Genomic DNA, 16,806 nt, shown 5'->3' on the forward strand with positions numbered 1-16,806 from the left:
ACCATTCTGGGGTTCCATAATTTCCTCACAGCACAGCCACAAAGCAAAGTGCAAAGCTCCAAATCCCAGGAACAAGAGAGCCTGGAAAGCTTTTCCATCCTCTCTGACACCAAGACCACTGGGATGTCCCCATGGGATTAGCATTTCTCTGGAACAGCAGGTGTGGGGCAAATTCCCTCTCCAAAGGAAGATTTCTCCAGTTGTGGGATTTCTTAGGGATTTCTTATTTACATATCAGAATTTGGGGTTGTTCCCTTTGAAAAATTTGCCTGGATGGAAAAATCTCCCAGTGTCAAAAAATGTCAGGCTGACAAAAGAAGGGTGCTTTCCCCAGCTGTGGGTGCCTCTGATGGGCTCGGGCACAAAACAAATCCAGGAACTTTTCCAGCATCCAAGCTCCTGGTGATTCCCAGGCTGCTCCTGCCCCCCTGCCCCATCCCAAGGACACTCAGCTCCCTTCCTGGGGAACCTGTGCTGCGCAGCATCTGGAAGGCATTGCAGGAACACACACACACTCATCTCCTCCCCCAGCAGCTCTTAAAGGATTTCTGGGACGTGTGAATCACTGTGCTGTCACTGGGCTGTGCTTGATCCTCAAATCCCACACTGGGTTGGGCTGGAAAGGAGCTGAAAGTTCATCCCATCCCACCCCTGCCATGGCAGGGACACCTTCACTGTGCCAGGGTGTCCCAAACCCCATCCAGGGACAATTCCAAGGATCCAGGGGCAGCCACAGCTGCTCTGGGAATCTGTGCCAGGGCCTGCCCACCCTCACACCCTCCAGCCTGGCCTGGAACTTCCACTGCAGTGGGATTCGAGGCTGGAGTTTTCTCTTCCTGCCCTTAAACAACTTGAGATGGCAAAATCTCCAGTCTCAGCTCAAACAACAAGTGGGAACAATGCACATTAATGTATTAATTACAATTATAAGTAGGTGTGACATTGGTAACCCTGCCTCCTCTCACTGATCCTCATCCATGAGTGCCAAACTTTCCAGCCTGTTGGATCGGTGCCTCAGCTGCACCAGGGTTGGTTAAAGCACTTAAAAATAATAATAATGATCATAACAACAACAACAACAACAACAACAACAACAACAATTATTAGTATTAGTATTAGTATTAGTATTAGTATTAACCATTTCTAATTATAATAAATATTAATAATGATCGCTATTATTGTGGTAATAATGACAGTAATAATAAATTGTGGTAATGTGATCCTAAATGTGGTGATGATGATAATAAGTTTATAATTGTGATTATAATCATAAATTAATATTATAATAAGAATGATAACAATAAGACTAATGTGGATGAAAATTTTAAAAAAATTACTGTTTAATATTTATTATTATAATAAATAAGTAATAATGATTATTTTTGTGGTAATAATGACGATAATAATAAATTGGGGTGATGTGATACTAATTGTGGTAATGATAGTAATAAGTTTATAATTGTGATTAAAATAATAAATTAATAATATAATAAGAATAAAAACAATAAGAATAATGCAGATTAAAATAATAAAAAGAGTCATTATTACTATTTAATATTTATAATTATAATAAATAATTAATAATGATCATCATTATTGTGGTAATAATTATGACAATAATAAATTGTGGTAATGTGATACTAATTGTGGGGATGATGATGATAATAAGTTTATTATTGTGATTATAATAATAGATTAATAATATTATAATAAGAATAATAACAATAATGATATTATAGTTGTTGTTATTATTATCATTATTATTATTTAACGAGCCAAGGAACATTATTATTATTATTATTATTAATATTAATATTAACATTAACATTCATATTAGTATTAATATTAATATAAAAGAGCCAAGGAGCAACCTGCCTGTTTGGAAGGCCAAAACCATTTCCCAGCAATCTGGGATCAGAAAAATCCCTTTGGGAGCCTCGCTGGGAATGCTGGAGGAGCCCATCAGGGATTAAGTGGAAGCAGGTCCTGGTGGAGGGGAGGGACCCTGGGGACACCTGGGGCTGCCCTGCCCCCCCTGGGGCTGCCCTGACCCCCCAGTTTGGCCGGAGAGGCCCTGGCAGAGCTCCCTGACCCCGGCCCGGCTCCATCCGGGAAGGAAGGATGCGGTCTCCTGTCCTCAGGGGCCTCCAGCCCAGGCCAGGCTTTATTAATCCCAGCTTTGCTAATAAGGAATTACAATAGTTGTGGGATTTGGCAGCGGGAGCGTGCTTGGCTGCCATGCATCCTGCAGGATTTGCCCTGTTTTGTTTGTATTTTGGATTTAACTACAAATAATTTAAAGATGTGTTGTGTCTCCTTCAATTATCATTTGTGTTTTCGACCTCTCTCTTTTGTTGTTGTTGTTGTTGAAGTTTTAAAACAATACCAGGGAGTTTGAGCCTGTCAGATACGTTAAGATAAATTCTCATTTATTTTTTGCTCCAGTTGTGGGATTTCTTAGGGTGGCTTTTATTAACATATCAGAATTTGGGGTTGTTCCCTTTGAAAAATTTGCCATTTTCTTGTCCTGGACAGAAAAATCTCCCAGTGTCAAAAAATTTCAGGCTGACAAAAGAATAATATTGTCCCAAGGCCAGTATGTAAATACCTTAACCAGTAGAGCATGTTTAGAGGAATTACACTTTCCTCTCCCCAGTTACCATCTTGGAAAGCAGCTCCACCAGCACATTTATTTGAATTTTAAACATTTTGAAAGCAGATCTCCGAGGTTTTGAAATCTGGTTTCCATTCCTGGCTCTGTTTGACCCAAGGCCTGACCCCGAGCAAATCTTAGGCTCAGTTTCTGGATCTGCTCTGAGGATCCTCACTCGCTTTAACATCCCTCAGTGCTGATCTAAGTGTAAGATTTCAGTGTTGAATAATAGTGGGCTTAATTTTAGATGAAGTTTGGTTGTGATGACAAAAGGGAAAATTAAAAAACTTGGTTTTTAAGAGATGAATTTGTTTAAAGACGTGTGGAATGAAGTCATTTTGTCTGCAATGAAACAAGTTCCCAGAGGTGCAGGATGGCAAATTTGGGGAGAGAAACAAGGAATAAGGCCAGAACTTTGTAGCAGCACTTCGTAGCAAGTTTTGGAGGGGATTAATTCCTTTTTTGCTCTGATTTTGGAGGGGATTAACTCCTTTTTTCCTCTGCCATTGCAGACACAGCCAGTGCCCAACCCCATCTCGTACTTCATGCACCGCTCGCCCTGGTGGTTCCACCGCTTCGAGACCTTGGTCAACCACTTCATCGAGCTGCTGGTGCCCTTCTTCCTGCTGCTGGGCAGGAGGATGGTCATCCTGCACGGGCTGCTGCAGATCCTCTTCCAGGTGAGCTGCTCCTCATTCCTGTCCTTGAGGTTTTGGCTTTTACATCTTTCAGGTTCTTTGCTGCTTTAGGCTGTAATTCTGAGATTCGTGTTATGGCGCCTCAGGTTTTGGCTTTTACCAGTTTCAGGTTCTGTGCTGCTTTAGGTTGTAGTTTTGGGATTCATGTTATGGTGCCTCAGGTTTTGGCTTTTATATTTTTCAAATTCTCTGCTGCTTTAGGCCATAATTCTGAGATTCAAGTTATGGTGCATCGGGTTTTGGCTTTTATTTTTTCAGATTCTGTGCTGCTTTAGGCTGTAATTCTGAGATTCATGTATGGTGCCTCACGTTTTGGTTTTTATATTTTCACGTTCTCTGCTGCTTTAGTGTGTGGGTTTGAACTTCACATCAGGGGATGCTGAGCTCTGTGCACAGAGCAGGGGGACAAAACAATTCCTGCTCCAGCTGGGCACCAAGGACAAATGATCCAAATCTCAGGCCCAAAAGCACAAACAAGGTGGGCTGAAGAGAGAAAAATAAGCAGGGTGGAACTTCTGTCCATCTCTGAAGGGATTCTTCTTTCTGTATTTATCATTTGAGGATTGTTCTTTATCTCTGCAAAGGGTTGAGCTGCTCTCCACAAATACCAGATTGACTGTGCTGAGGTTTAAAATCAAAACAGTTGCTTGGAAATTTAATGGATTCACATTCCAGTTGATTTTTTGTACCTCTGCAAAACGCAGAGGACAGAAGCTGCTGCATAAATACTTCCCTAGATCCCATCTGATTCCTCTCCTGTCTGTCCTGGCAGGGTTCAAAGAGCTCATGAAACTCCATTTCCAGCCCTTGCTGCCCTGCCTTTGTTCAGCATCATTTCAGCAGCATGAAATTCATACTCAGGAGCTGTTACTCCTTCCTGTGAGTTCATGTGATGATTAAACTGGAGAACAGCTCATAAAGGCCCCTGGTAAACCACAAAAATGCTGCTCAGGTTTTAAAGGTCTGACAGAAACCCTGGCGGGTTTGTGCCCTCCCGGCTCCTTCTGCTGCCCAAACCCTTCCTGTTGTGTCTGTTGCCACTGAATGTCACCTTTTACCTTTTTTGGGGGCAGTTTGGTTGGGTTGGGATGGATTTGGGCTCATGGAGGGAGAGGGAATTCCTGGGGTGTCACTCCAGAAGTGCCAGCTGTGATTGTGACACCCCTGAGGTTGTTGGAGGATTTTATTCAGCCCAACCCTAAAAAAACTCCACAGACAAAGCAAAACCTACCTTCTTTAATGGGTTAAGATGAAGGAGGGCAGGGTTAGATTAGACATCAGAAATAAATTCATCCCTGTGAGGGTGACAGGGTGCCCAGAGCTCTGTGGATCCCTGGCAGTGTCCCAGGCCAGGCTGGAGCACCTGGGACAGTGAAAGTGTCCCCAGGAGGGTTGGAACAAGGTGATCCTTAAGGGTTGGAACAAGGTGATCTTCAGGGGGGTTGGAACAAGGTGATCTTTAAGGGGGTGGGACAAGGTCATCTTTAAGGGGTTGTAACAAGGGGATCTTTAAGGGGTTGGAACAAGGTGATCTTTAAGGGGGTGGGACAAGGTCATCTTTAAGGGGTTGTAACAAGGGGATCTTTAAGGGGTTGGAACAAGGTCATCTTTAAGGGGGTGGGACAAGGTCATCTTTAAGGGGTTGTAACAAGGTGATCTTTAGGGGGTTGGAACAAGGTGATTTTAAGAGGTTGGAACAGGGTGATCTGTAATGGGGTTGGAACAAGGTGATTTTAAGGGGATTGGAACAAGGTGATCTTTAAGGGGTTGGAACACGGTGATCCTTAAGGTCCCTCCCAGCCCAGCCCATCCCATGCCCAACGCTCCCCTCGGGGTTGCTCCATCCCTGTCACTCCCAGCAGGAACCTGCAGGGCCCCTAACGAGGAGCAGGGCCCTGGGGGGGCTGGGGCACCTCAGACAGAGCCGAGCCCACCCCATAAATGCCCTAATGACAGCCAGGCAGGGCAGGCATCAAGCCCCTTTAATTGGCCCTTTATTGATAGCTGGCAATTACTGCCTTGTTTGGATCACGAGGGGAGTCTGAGCAGGCAGAAAGGGTCCCAGTGTCAGAGGCAGCTCTGGTGCCTTTACAGCATTTCAACAAAAACCTGTTTATTTAATATTTACTGCCCTTTTTCTTCATTCAGAATGACTTTTATTGACAATCCTTGTGCTCTGCAAAGGAAGCAATAAAGTTTAATGTTGATATACCACTTAATTCTGCTTTTCAAGATTTGAATTGACATTACAGACAAGTTTTATTGGACATTTTATAATTGTTATTGGAGTCATGGTGGCGAGCTTGAGTTGAGTGTATTTTTCCAGATTCCAACTGGCCTGGAGAATATTGCTTTGTCAGGAACCCAAAAAAAGTTGGGCTTTAAAAGAGGAAAGTGGGGTTTTTATTCCAAGTGTGAACTTATTCTTCTTGCCTGCTTCACGTTTGTAAGGAAAAAAGCTTAGAGAGGGTGGAAATGTCAGAGAGGAGGCGCTCAGCAGCCTGAGCATGGATGTGTGTCCACCAGGGGATTCCTGTGGGGTTGGGATTCCAGCCTGGAGTTATCCCAAGGGATCTGGAAGCTCCACCTTGTTCCCATCCTGGACGTGCACAGGAGGTTCCTGTTGGGGTTTGTGTTTGGTGGGATTTAGGGTGGCTTTGATGGACACCACAGTGCTGCCAGCACCTCATTTCCCTCCTGGAAGGGCCACAGGGAGCCTTGGGATGAGCCCATTCCCAGCAGATCCATGCAGGGCTCGGTGCTGCTGCTGCTCCTGGCCAGGAATGGTCCCTCCTGCTGTGGTTTCCTGCCCCTCAGCTCTGGGGCTTCTGCCACGTTCTCTTTGCGAGCTCAGCTCAAACCCCACCATTCCCATGGAGCTCCTGGGCACTGCTGCCAGCTGTGTCTGCCAGGAATGAATTATCCCTGGGAGTGTTCAGAAAACGGGGATGTGACACTTCAGGACGTGGTTTAGTGGTGATGTGGTGGTTGATGGGTGGATTTGATGATGCTAAAGAGCTTTTCCAACCTTAACAATTCTGTGATTGGGTGGTGTTTGTAGCTGAGGTGGGGTATGGGTCTGAGAAATGCACACCTGGATCTGAAACATCCCAATATTCAGGAGAAATCAAATTAAAACACAGCTGTCAGTACCTGGAGGGGAGCAAAAGATATCTTGGAGGGTCTTGGAGACCCCAGGTGAGGTTTGGACTTTTATTCCTGGTTCTGTAGATGCACCAGGGCAGAGCCTGCCCATTCCCTGAGGAGTTTGTGGGGTGTGGGAGGTTGGAAGGGCTGCTGGGGAAGGCAAATCCTTCAGCTTGGTGGGGATTTCAGTGTTCCCTGGAGCTGCCTCCTCAAAAACCTTGGATCTCCCTCCTCAAACCTGGATCTTCTCAAACCCTGGATCTGCCCCCTCAAACCTGGATCTCCTTCCTCAAACCCTGGATCTGCCTCCTCCAGCCCTGGATCTGTGTGTTTTTCACGCTGTCCAACTCCCAGCTCACACCAAACGTATTTCTTGGCTCCTTGGAAAGCAGGCAGTAAAATCACACAGCTTGGCAGAGGAGCTGATGAGGGGAAGCGAGAGGGAAGCCAGAAAAAGAGGCAGGAAAAAGCCACCTTGCCCCTCAGAGCTGGCAGTGGGGCTGGGCAGGGGCCAGGGTGGATTTGGCAGTGCCAGCTGGGCAGGAGCTTCAGGACCAGAAAGGTGAAATCCATAAATGAATAAATGGCATGGAAAGTGCAGAGTGGTGCTGTTGGAAAGGCAGGGGCACTGCTTGATTCCCAGTCAGAGCCAGAAAGGCCCAGTATGGGGAGTTGGGAACGTGGGGAGGGTTTGAAGCTTTCAGATCCCTTTGGATGTGATGGATCTGTGCAGGCTGAGTCCCTGCCCGGCCCCTGGCGGCTCCTGGTGTGTCCCCCAGTACGGGGGTCACACTGCAGGGTCCCTGCATGGGCTCAGCCCCTGGTCCCACAGCAGGACAGCCCTGGAGGGGCTGGGGAACATCTGCAGATCCTGAGGGGAATGCTGGAGGCTCTCCCTGCTCCCACCAAGGCAACCCTGGGATGGCTTTCAGCAGGAGCCATCTCAGAGCACAGGGTGACAATGCCAGGAACACAGGGGTGACAATGTCAGGGGCAGAGAGGTGACAGTGCCAGGAGCACAGAGGTGACAATGCCAGGGACACAGGGATGGCAGTGCCAGGAGCAGAGAGGTGGCAATGTCAGGAGCAGAGGGATGGCAGTGCCAGGAGCACGGGGATGGCAGTTCCAGAAGCATAGGGGTGACAATGCCAAGGGCACAGCGGTGACAATTCCAGAGTACTGGGATGGCAATTCTAGAAGCACAGGGGTGACAGTGCCAGGGGCAGAGGGATGGCAGTGCCAAGGAGCAGAGAGGTGACAGTTCCAGAGTACAGGGGTGCCAGTGCCAGGGGCACAGGGGTGACAATGCCAGCAGCAGAGAAATGACAATTCCAGAGTACAGGGGTGACAGTTCCAGAGCACAGCAGTGACAATGCCAGGGGCACAGGGATGGCAGTGGGGTGACAGTGCCAGGGGCCAGGCACAGTTCCAGCCCTGCAGAGGGCAGAAGTGAAAGCTCCAAAGCCCCCCAAGGTTCAGAGCCCTGCAGAGGAGCCCCCAGAGGAGGCAGCTCCCAGGATCCAGCCCAGGAGCACTCAGGGACTTTGGGAGCTGGAGAGGGACAGAGGGACCTGCTGGGAGAGGGACCCTGAGGGGGATGTGGCAGAAATCTCCCGCTCTGTTATGGAAAACAGCTGCCAGCACCACCCTTGCCCAGCTGGGCACTGCACCAGGGACAGGCAGCCCCTGGGATCTGGGCATGGGCAGGACAGCAGCAGCAAAGTCATTTTCCTCCTATTTTTTTTTTTTCTTTTCAGGCAGAAAACAGTTGTTGAACAGATATTTTCTGGCTTTTTTTTTTTCCTCCTTGGCTTGGCCAAACCCCAACCTCTTAAAAATTTTGATGGAAAAGGACGTTTCCCTCTGGTTGATTTTGTTCCCATCTCTCCAGGAAGGCAGGGGAGGCCAAGTGGAGGTTTGCCCCCTCTTTTTCTTTGGGAGGGGAGCACCGAGCCCCCCGTTGTCCCAGCGCTGCCTCTGCCTCACCACGAGATGCTGGAGGGATGAGCTGCCCCTGCAGCCACACACACACAAATTAAATCAGGCTGCTGCAGTGCCACAGCTGCAAGAGATTGTGTTGCTGACTTAGGAGGTAGCAGAGGTCACAGCAGCAGCCTGGAGAGAGGGAACAGAAATTAAGCAGCCCCCCCCCCCCCTTGCAGAAAGTGTCTGAATCCAGTGTTTGTTTTCACTTGTCAGAGCCGGGCTGGCTTTGCACTCGTGGCCGGGCTGGTGTAAATCAGGGGTGTCTCCATCAGGATTAGCGGGGGGACCCCGGTGCCAGGCTCGTGCCAGGAGCATCAGGGCCCTCGTTAGGGCTTTAATTGGGCACCCACGGGCACGGGCACTGCTGGAGGAGGTGTTTTCCTGAGTGGGTGCAGAGTGCTGGTGTTCATGTGTGTGAGAATAAAGCCCAGTGCAGTGGAGGAGGGAGCAGCCAGAAAAGTCAGGGATTATTCTGCCCTTCACACAATCCCAGAATGGTTTGGGTTGGAAAATACCTTAAAGCCCATCCAGTGCCACCCCTGCCATGGCAGGGACACCTTCCATCATCCCAGAGTGCTCCAAGCCCCATCCAACCTGGCCAGGGATCCAGGGGCAGCCACAGCTGCTCTGGGCACCCTGTACCAGGACCTCGCAGGGATGAATTTCTTCCTGATATCCACTGTAAATCTCTTTTCTTTCAGTTTATATCCATTCCCCCTTGTTCTGTTGCTTCATATCCCTGTAAAAAATCCCTTTCCTGCTTTTTTATAACTCCCCAAGGATGCTGGGGAGTGTGGTCCCCCAGCCCAGCAGCTCTGGGTGGGTGTCACTGCCTGGGCTGGGCTGGGCTCCCCTGCCAGAACAGAGGAAATTCAGCCTTCCCCAAAGTCCAAATCGTGTTGATTTTGTTGTGGTTTAGAAAGAAACAACAAACAGAGAGTCCCAGGAAAATGAGCAGAGCAGGGCTGCAGGAATGGGCCTGTGGAAAAGAGTTTTGCAGTTCAGTTGTTCAAAAATCCTCTTTGGATCTGTAAATCTGGTGGGGTGTGAGATGGAAGGTGCAGGCAGAGAGATTCCGAGGTTCTTTGGAATGCTGGAGCTCGGGCTGGGATTATGGAGGTCGATCCCAGCCCTGTGCACCCATCCTGGTCCAGGTGAGGGTGCCTGGGCTGTCCCTGCCCCTCAGGCCCTCCTGCATCCCACATCCCCTCCCTCACCCTGGCACTGCTCCAGCTCAGCTTTCCCCACAGCAAAACAGCAGGAATGTGAAATCAAAGCACTTAGAGTGCAGATTTTCTGTTACATTTAAGCCCCCTTAAATTAAACCTTGAGCTCTGCAGCCCCCAACAAGAAACATTGTGAGTTAAGCAGGCAGAACCCAAACTGTTTAATCACTCTGATATTTGATTTCACATCCAGCTCGATAGGATCTGCTGTGCCAGACACGGGAATAGCAGCACATACCACCCCAAACCAGTAAATAACACTGCTCCCATAATGGGCTCTGGGATTAGTTAGTAACAAGTTAAGTCCTTGCATTCTGCAGTAGTCAGAGGCACTGAGAAACACTCCCTGGGAGCCATAGGAGTGCATTTAATTAGCTCCTGATTCGGGGCACTGGGGGTTTTTTCTCTTCTCTTTTTCTTTTTTTTTTTTTTTTTTTGAAATCATTAAATAAAGTGTCACCCCAAGCCAGTGCTGTAAACTCTATTTTGATTGTGGCTGCAATAACCCCTTTGGGCGTCATTCAGATTGTACTAAACAGTTTCTGGAGAGCGCTGGTTTCTCTCAAAATAAACCCAAGTCCGGCTTTGACAAGCTCTAATGAAAAACAAATTGTTATATTACTTAGAAAAATAATTTGAAGGAAGTCTGAATTAGTTGTAAAGGTGGAAAAGGTTCAGCTACTTGAAAATAGAAATTTGGAAGGTATTTATTTTAACCATTAAGCCAGTGGCCTTGAAATACAGCCTTGTTTGTTCCAGAAGGCTCCTAACGAGAGCCATGAATCACGCTGTTAATCAGTATGGGAACTTGATTAATTGGAGAGGGGAGCAGCAGTGACTGCAGCAGCACCCACCCCTCATCCTGCTGGCACCACGGGGGCTTGGAGGGCATCCCACAGCCCTGCTTGGGATTGTTGGGGTTCCATGTGTGTGCTGGGGCTGGGCTCAGGAGGAGCTGATTTCCCATGGAGCAGGGTTTGCAGTGCCTCTGCTTGCCCTGTCCCTGCCTGCTCAGCTTTGCTGCTGCTCCTGGCTCTGCTGTTGAACCTGAGAGGGAGTTTGGATGCCCGGCCATGGAAATCAGGTTTGCACAGGTGTAGCCGTGATATTTTCTGAAAAATCCTTTCCTTAGGATTTTTCCTCCTGAGAAGCTGGGAGGCCTCAGGAATAAAATGCAAACAATGGTTTGCTGCTGCTGTGGAATGCAACAGGTGCATCTGGGATTGGCCTCATGTGGTTGTTTGTAATTAATGGCCAATCACAGGCAGCTGTCCAGACTCTCTGGTCAGTCACAAGCCTTTGTGATCATTCCTTTTCCATTCTTAGCTAGCCTTCTGATGAAATCCTTTCTTCTATTCTTTTAGTATAGTTTTAATGTAATATATGTAATAAAATAATAAATCAAGCCTCCTGAAACATGGAGTCAGATCCTCATCTCTTCCCTCATCCTGAGACCCCTGTGAACACCCACACACACAGGAGGACCCCAGGGTGGGCAGTGCTGCCATGGCTGGAAAAACACAGCAGGAAGGTCAAGGTTGGTTTTCATTCACTGGAGCTCCTGGGTTTGGGGCCAGCAGGAGCTGCAGTGCCTTTGGCCATCCAGGGATGAGTTCCAGCAGAGTTCCAGAATTCTGGAAGCTGCCATGTGTCTGAACTGTGCCCAGTGCTGGTGGCACAGTTTGGTGCCACCTGTGTGCCATCCTTGGGAATATTGCTGAGCACTGACTCCAGAATCACCAGCTGCATCCTTAAATTGTAGGATTTGCTGAAATGGGCTGGGAACTCACCCAGTCCTGGTGTTTTGGCCACGTTAGAGCTGTCCAGGGGCTCTAAGGTGCCTCTCTGTGCTTCTCTCCCCACTCCAGGAGCAGCTCCCAGAGCTCCTGGAATGATGTGGCTGCAGGGAGGCTTCACCTCTGGGCTCTGGAGCACCTCAGGCTGCTTGGGTTTTCTCCCTGTTTGGATTTTGCCCCTGATTTTCAGAATCCCTCCGTGCTCCAGAGCCTTTGGTCCTGCAGCAGAATTTCCAGGTGCTGGGGCAGGATGGGGGAAATGGATGCTGAGGATGCTGAAATGATCCAAGCTGGAGCTTCCAACATCTGCATCTCCTAGATGGGATCAGGATTCAGCTCCAGGCTGGGAGATAAAGGATGTGTTGCACATGTGAGTGAGGGCATAAAACATTTCTGTCTGGTGAGAGCCAGAGCAGCTGCAAAGCAGAGATGCTCCTGGTGTCCATGACATGATCTTCACCGTGTTCTGGCACCATATTTCCAGGGATAATTATTTATTTACGTTCAGGTGTGAAACCATCACAACCCGTTCCCACGCCCACTGAAATGTGTCAAATATATTTAAATATCTGTGAATTTCTCCAGTTTCAGCGCAATGGTTTGAAGAGATGGTGAAGGTTTCCCAAGTTTAATCCCATTTTCTGGCCCTTAGTCCTTATCTGAACTGGTTCCTTTGCAGTTTCCCAGCTCTTGGCTCCCACCAAGCCTTTGCTGTTCGGCAGGGGGACATGTTGGGATTTGGGATTTGGGATCTCTCCTCCCACCAGCAAGATGACAGGGCCTTTAAATAATGTTTTCTATTCCATTTCAAAAAAAATAAAAAGAAGATGAAATCAGAACAGCCTAACTGGAAACAGATGGCAGATGAGAAACTCCTTTTAAAGAGGATTTTTAATACATTTATTATGAAGAAAATCATTTATTGGTGTCAGAGATGGATGTGTGAAGGCAGAATGTGCCCATTCCAGGCGTGGAAGGGGCTGCAGTAGGATGGTGCCTTTGGTGTGGTGTTCTTGGAGCGAGGGGAGGATTTTGCTGCTGGTAAAGTGACTTTCCTGGCTGCAAAGAGGCTCCTTCCCATCCCTGCTCCCTCAGCTTCCCCCTGGGATCTCTGGCTGTCAGAGCAGTTTCGATTATTCTCTTTCTGTGGGTTCCTGGCAGGGTTTTCCTGCAATGATTTGGGTTGGGATAGACTTTAAAGCCCACCCAATTCCAACCCCAACACCTTCCACTGTCCCAGATTGCTCCAAACCTGGTCTTGGACACTTGCATGGATGGAGCAGCCACAGCTTCCCTGTGACAGGGTCAGCTTAGGGGTTTTTAAACAATTTGCATATTCCAGTCAGTTCTGTCCTGTCAAGTTAAATGTGTGTGTGCTTTTATGTGTGAAACCCTGCCCAGACAGAGGTGTCACTTTCCCCGGTCCCCCCCACACAATGACTGGCCAACATTAAATAAAACCATTTAAACAAACCCCACACCATTTCAGAGGGATGGATCTCGGTGTCTGGGCTGCTCAGGAATGGAGGTGAAGATGGATTTTCCCTTTACCTGCTTTGATGAGCAGAACTCCTTGGCCTCTTGTGGGTTCAGTGTTGCTGTGAAACACCACTGCCCCCAGAGAGGTTTGATTTTGCTTTGAGAGCATTGGGATGAGCCTGCAGCCCCCAGAGAGGTTTGGCTTTGTTTTGGCAGTGGTGGGATGAGGCTGCAGCCCCCAGAGAGGTTTGATTTTGCTCTGGCAGTGCTGGGATGAGGCTGCAGCCCTGGGATGCTCCAGCCCACACGCAGTTTACACAGCTGCACCATCCCCTGCCCCAGCTCCAGCAGGGCTCTTATCTCCATGCTGATGCAACAGCCAGAAATGGCAGGAAACCTGTGTCACTCACGGCTTTCATCTTCCTATAAAAACTGGGATTTTGGGAGCTGTGACTCAGGGAGGAGTGCAGGATCCTCTTGGAAACCTGTGTCACTCACGGCTTTCATCTTCCTATAAAAACTGGGATTTTGGGAGCTGTGACTCAGGGAGGAGTGCAGGATCCTCTTGGAAACCTGTGTCACTCACGGCTTTCATCTTCCTATAAAAACTGGGAATTTGGGAACTGTGACTCAGGGAGGAGTGCAGGATCCTCTTGGAAACCTGTGTCACTCACGGCTTTCATCTTCCTATAAAAACTGGGAATTTGGGAGCTGTGACTCAGGATCCTCCTGGAGCAGCTGGGGTTTGTTTGGTGCTGCTCTGGCTGTGGGGTGGAGATGCTGGGCTGTGGGCATTGGTGGTCCTTCCCTGGAGAATTGTTTGCAAACCCCAATCTCACTTTCCTTTTTGTTGGGGATATTTCCCAGCAGGTTGTGGCCTCCCATCCCTGGAAGTGTCCCAGGCCAGATTGGAGCAGCCTGGGACACTGGGAGGTGTCACTGCCCATGGAAAGGGGCTGGAAATTATCTTTGAGGTTCATTCCAACCCAAACCATCCATGGTTTTGATTGATCCATGGGAAAGATCCCATGATTTATGCTGACATTGTGCAGAGCATCCTGGATTTCTGCTGCTGCTCTAAACCCTGAGCTGAGCCCCAGAAACCCTCGATCCAGGCAGGTGTTTGCAGCACGAGGTCTCACCTCTCCTGCTTTCCTCTTGGATTTTAATTCCATCTCTGCCAGGAGCTGCTTTCTCCACGTTCCTGAGTCACTTTTTCCACACGTGAAACTCCCTCTGGGGCCGGGTTAAACTCTGCAGGAACCACGTGGGCTTGGTCTGGCCTTGGTGTCCACACGTGGAGCTGCTCAGGGACAGAAGGGGCACTTTGAATTTACACCCTGCTCCGGACAGGAGAACTTGGAAGCAGGGAGAAATCCCAGATCAGGCCAGTTTTGGAAAAGCTGAGGAAGTCTGGGAGAAAAATGTACCAGGCGAGCAGTTTGGGAATGTTTTGTGCCAAATTCTGGCCAGTGTGGTGTGGCAGTGATGGCTCATGGATGGATTCCCTGTACTTTGTGAGCAAAGAAGCAGAAAGGGACAGGTATTCAGTAGAATCCTGGAATGGTTTGGGTTGGAAAGGACTTTAAAGGTTATGTTGGGCAGGGACACCTCCCACTGGACCAGGTTCGACATCAGCGTCACCCTCAGAGAAGCTGTCAGCTCCTCTGACATGCCAAAATCCAGGAGCTGTAGAAACCTCAGGATGCCTCAGTCAAAATAAATTTCAAAATTTCCTCTGGAAAATTGCATTGATTGTTTGGATGGGGTTGGCAATGGCAGGAGTGGGGAGTGGGAGAGACAGGGATCGTGTTTATGGCATCATTAATGTCATTTATTCCATAGGCAGCCCTTGAAAAGCAGCTGTAATCCCCACAGAAATCCCTCTGAGGCAAATCTGCCAGTTCTCCTCATCCAACACGGATCACCCCTGCAGCCAGAAACCTCAGAGGGAGCAGAGCCAAGGGAACAGGGTCGGGGGACACCCTGAAACCCCAATGCACCCAAAGCAGCTCCACCTCTGAGGTTCCAGGGCCAGAGGGACGGTGCTGGAGACACTGCAGGGACAGTGGGATCCTGAAGATGGAGAGAGATCATTTCCCTGGGGTTATGTGGAAAAAAAATGTGACCACAGATAAAAACTGGAGTTTCAGAATGTTGTGTTCCTTCCAATTCCCCTTCTCTACCACCCAGCAGGAAGGGATCAGCAGCAAAGCCCTGGTGGGCAGTCTCAGGTGCTGGTGGCCATCAGTGAGGGGGTCCTTGGTGCTGCAGAATCCCTGCTGCAGGGATTTCCTCTGGCCCTGAAAGCCAGGAAAAGGAGATGTTTCCATGGAAATCTGTTCCTCAACCGTCCTGGCAGCCAAAGCTGAAAGGATTGGAGTCTTTTGCCCCCAGCTCCACGTTTCTGGTCAGTGTGAAGCCCCACCTGTGATCACCACAGGCAGGCTCAGGCAGGCTGCAGTGAATTAAGGCACCAGGGGGAGTTTGGAGGAACACATCCTCTTCCTTCTCGGAGTCAGGTTACAGCGACCTCGAACATCTGGACACCGTGTCCCAGGGCTCCCGAGGTCCTGCTGCTTGCAAGGTTCATCTGCTTCGTTCAGCTCCTGGCCTTTCCCTTCCTCCTTGCCTCCTCTGCATCCAGGGCTGCTCTCAGCGTTCCTGGCCATCTCCTGGTGCCCTGGCTGAAACACCCCATGGAGTTTGAGTGGTGGCTTTCCATGGGCAAGCACAGAGCCACAGCTTCATGGTCATTTGCTGTGCTTGTGGAGAACTCACTCCTGTTTTTCCAAAAGCCTGAATTCCCTCTAAGACACTGGTTCAGTAGCTGGGGGGTTAATTCCACACCCTTTGGCGCCCAAAGCCATGGGGTGGCTGTGCTGTACTGAATTCCCTCTAAGCTCCTGGTTCCCAGCATCCCGAAAGACTGAACTTAGGGGAAAAAATGCATTCCTTAATATTCCCTAGATCCTAGGAAGGCATTTGGTGATGTGATGCTGCTTTGCTTTGGGATTCCTGTGCCTGATCTCCACGTTGTCCTGGCAGGGTTTCATTGAAATAAGTGTGTCAAGGTGGGTCCTGCTGCCTCCAGGAGCCACTGGATTTTTTGGGAATCCAGAGGAGGGAGGTGCCAAAGCCATGGGGTGGCTGTGGTGGCCGGATTCATGGTGGTCCATGCTGAGAAGATGATGCTGAACTCCAGCATCTCCTGGAAGTGACCCCATGCTCCCCCTGGGAGCAGCACATCCCCATCCCACCCCATCCCACCCCAGCCCTTGTGCTGTTGTGCAGAGCTCAACGCCCAGAAGGAGAATGCAGCTCCAGCTTTTCATTTCTGTGCCTCTCAGGCCCAGACCTCAAGGTTTTAAAGACTTTCATATGTGCCTGACTCGACGTGCTCCGAGTATTCCCATTGAAGTGAACTAAGTGGATAAGACTTTGCAGGATTAAAGCCAAATGAGTCCTCACCCACCATGCTGGGAAGTCTTGTTGAAGTGGGTCATTGGAGGGAAAGGAGGAGGAGGCTCTCCCCAACTTGCCCCTTTCATTTTATGCTTTTATTTATTTAAAGGATTTTTTTTATTTTTTTATTCTTAGGCAGCTTTGGGGGAGAAAAGAAAATAAAAAGCCCCAGGCTGTGGTGTAACCACCGCAGGCAGATGTTGTCATGGCTACTAAACAAGAAACCTGATTTATAAAATGAGGAAAAACAGATGAACGTGAAATAAAAGAGAAAAAAAAAAGAGAGGGGCAATCTTAAAATATTAACTCTGATGTAGAGAAAAATATAAACAGACAGGGTTAGGAAATTCCATAAG

At 48.8% G+C, this 16,806-nt stretch overlaps 1 protein-coding gene across 1 annotated transcript in view; it reads left to right on the forward strand.

Moving 5' to 3' along the window:
- The window catches only part of LMF1 (lipase maturation factor 1), a 134,981-nt gene that overhangs the window by 89,165 nt on the left and 29,010 nt on the right, over positions 1-16,806 (forward strand). The window contains exon 5 of the mRNA XM_054270731.1: positions 3,166-3,333. Within this exon, the coding sequence (XP_054126706.1) occupies positions 3,166-3,333 (168 nt within the window). The remainder of the gene's footprint in view (positions 1-3,165; positions 3,334-16,806) is intronic.

Source organism: Melozone crissalis, unplaced genomic scaffold (assembly GCF_028551555.1).
Source record: "Melozone crissalis strain CALT ecotype California unplaced genomic scaffold, PUWL_Pcris_2 ptg000012l_1, whole genome shotgun sequence".
NCBI classification, from domain to species: domain Eukaryota; kingdom Metazoa; phylum Chordata; class Aves; order Passeriformes; family Passerellidae; genus Melozone; species Melozone crissalis.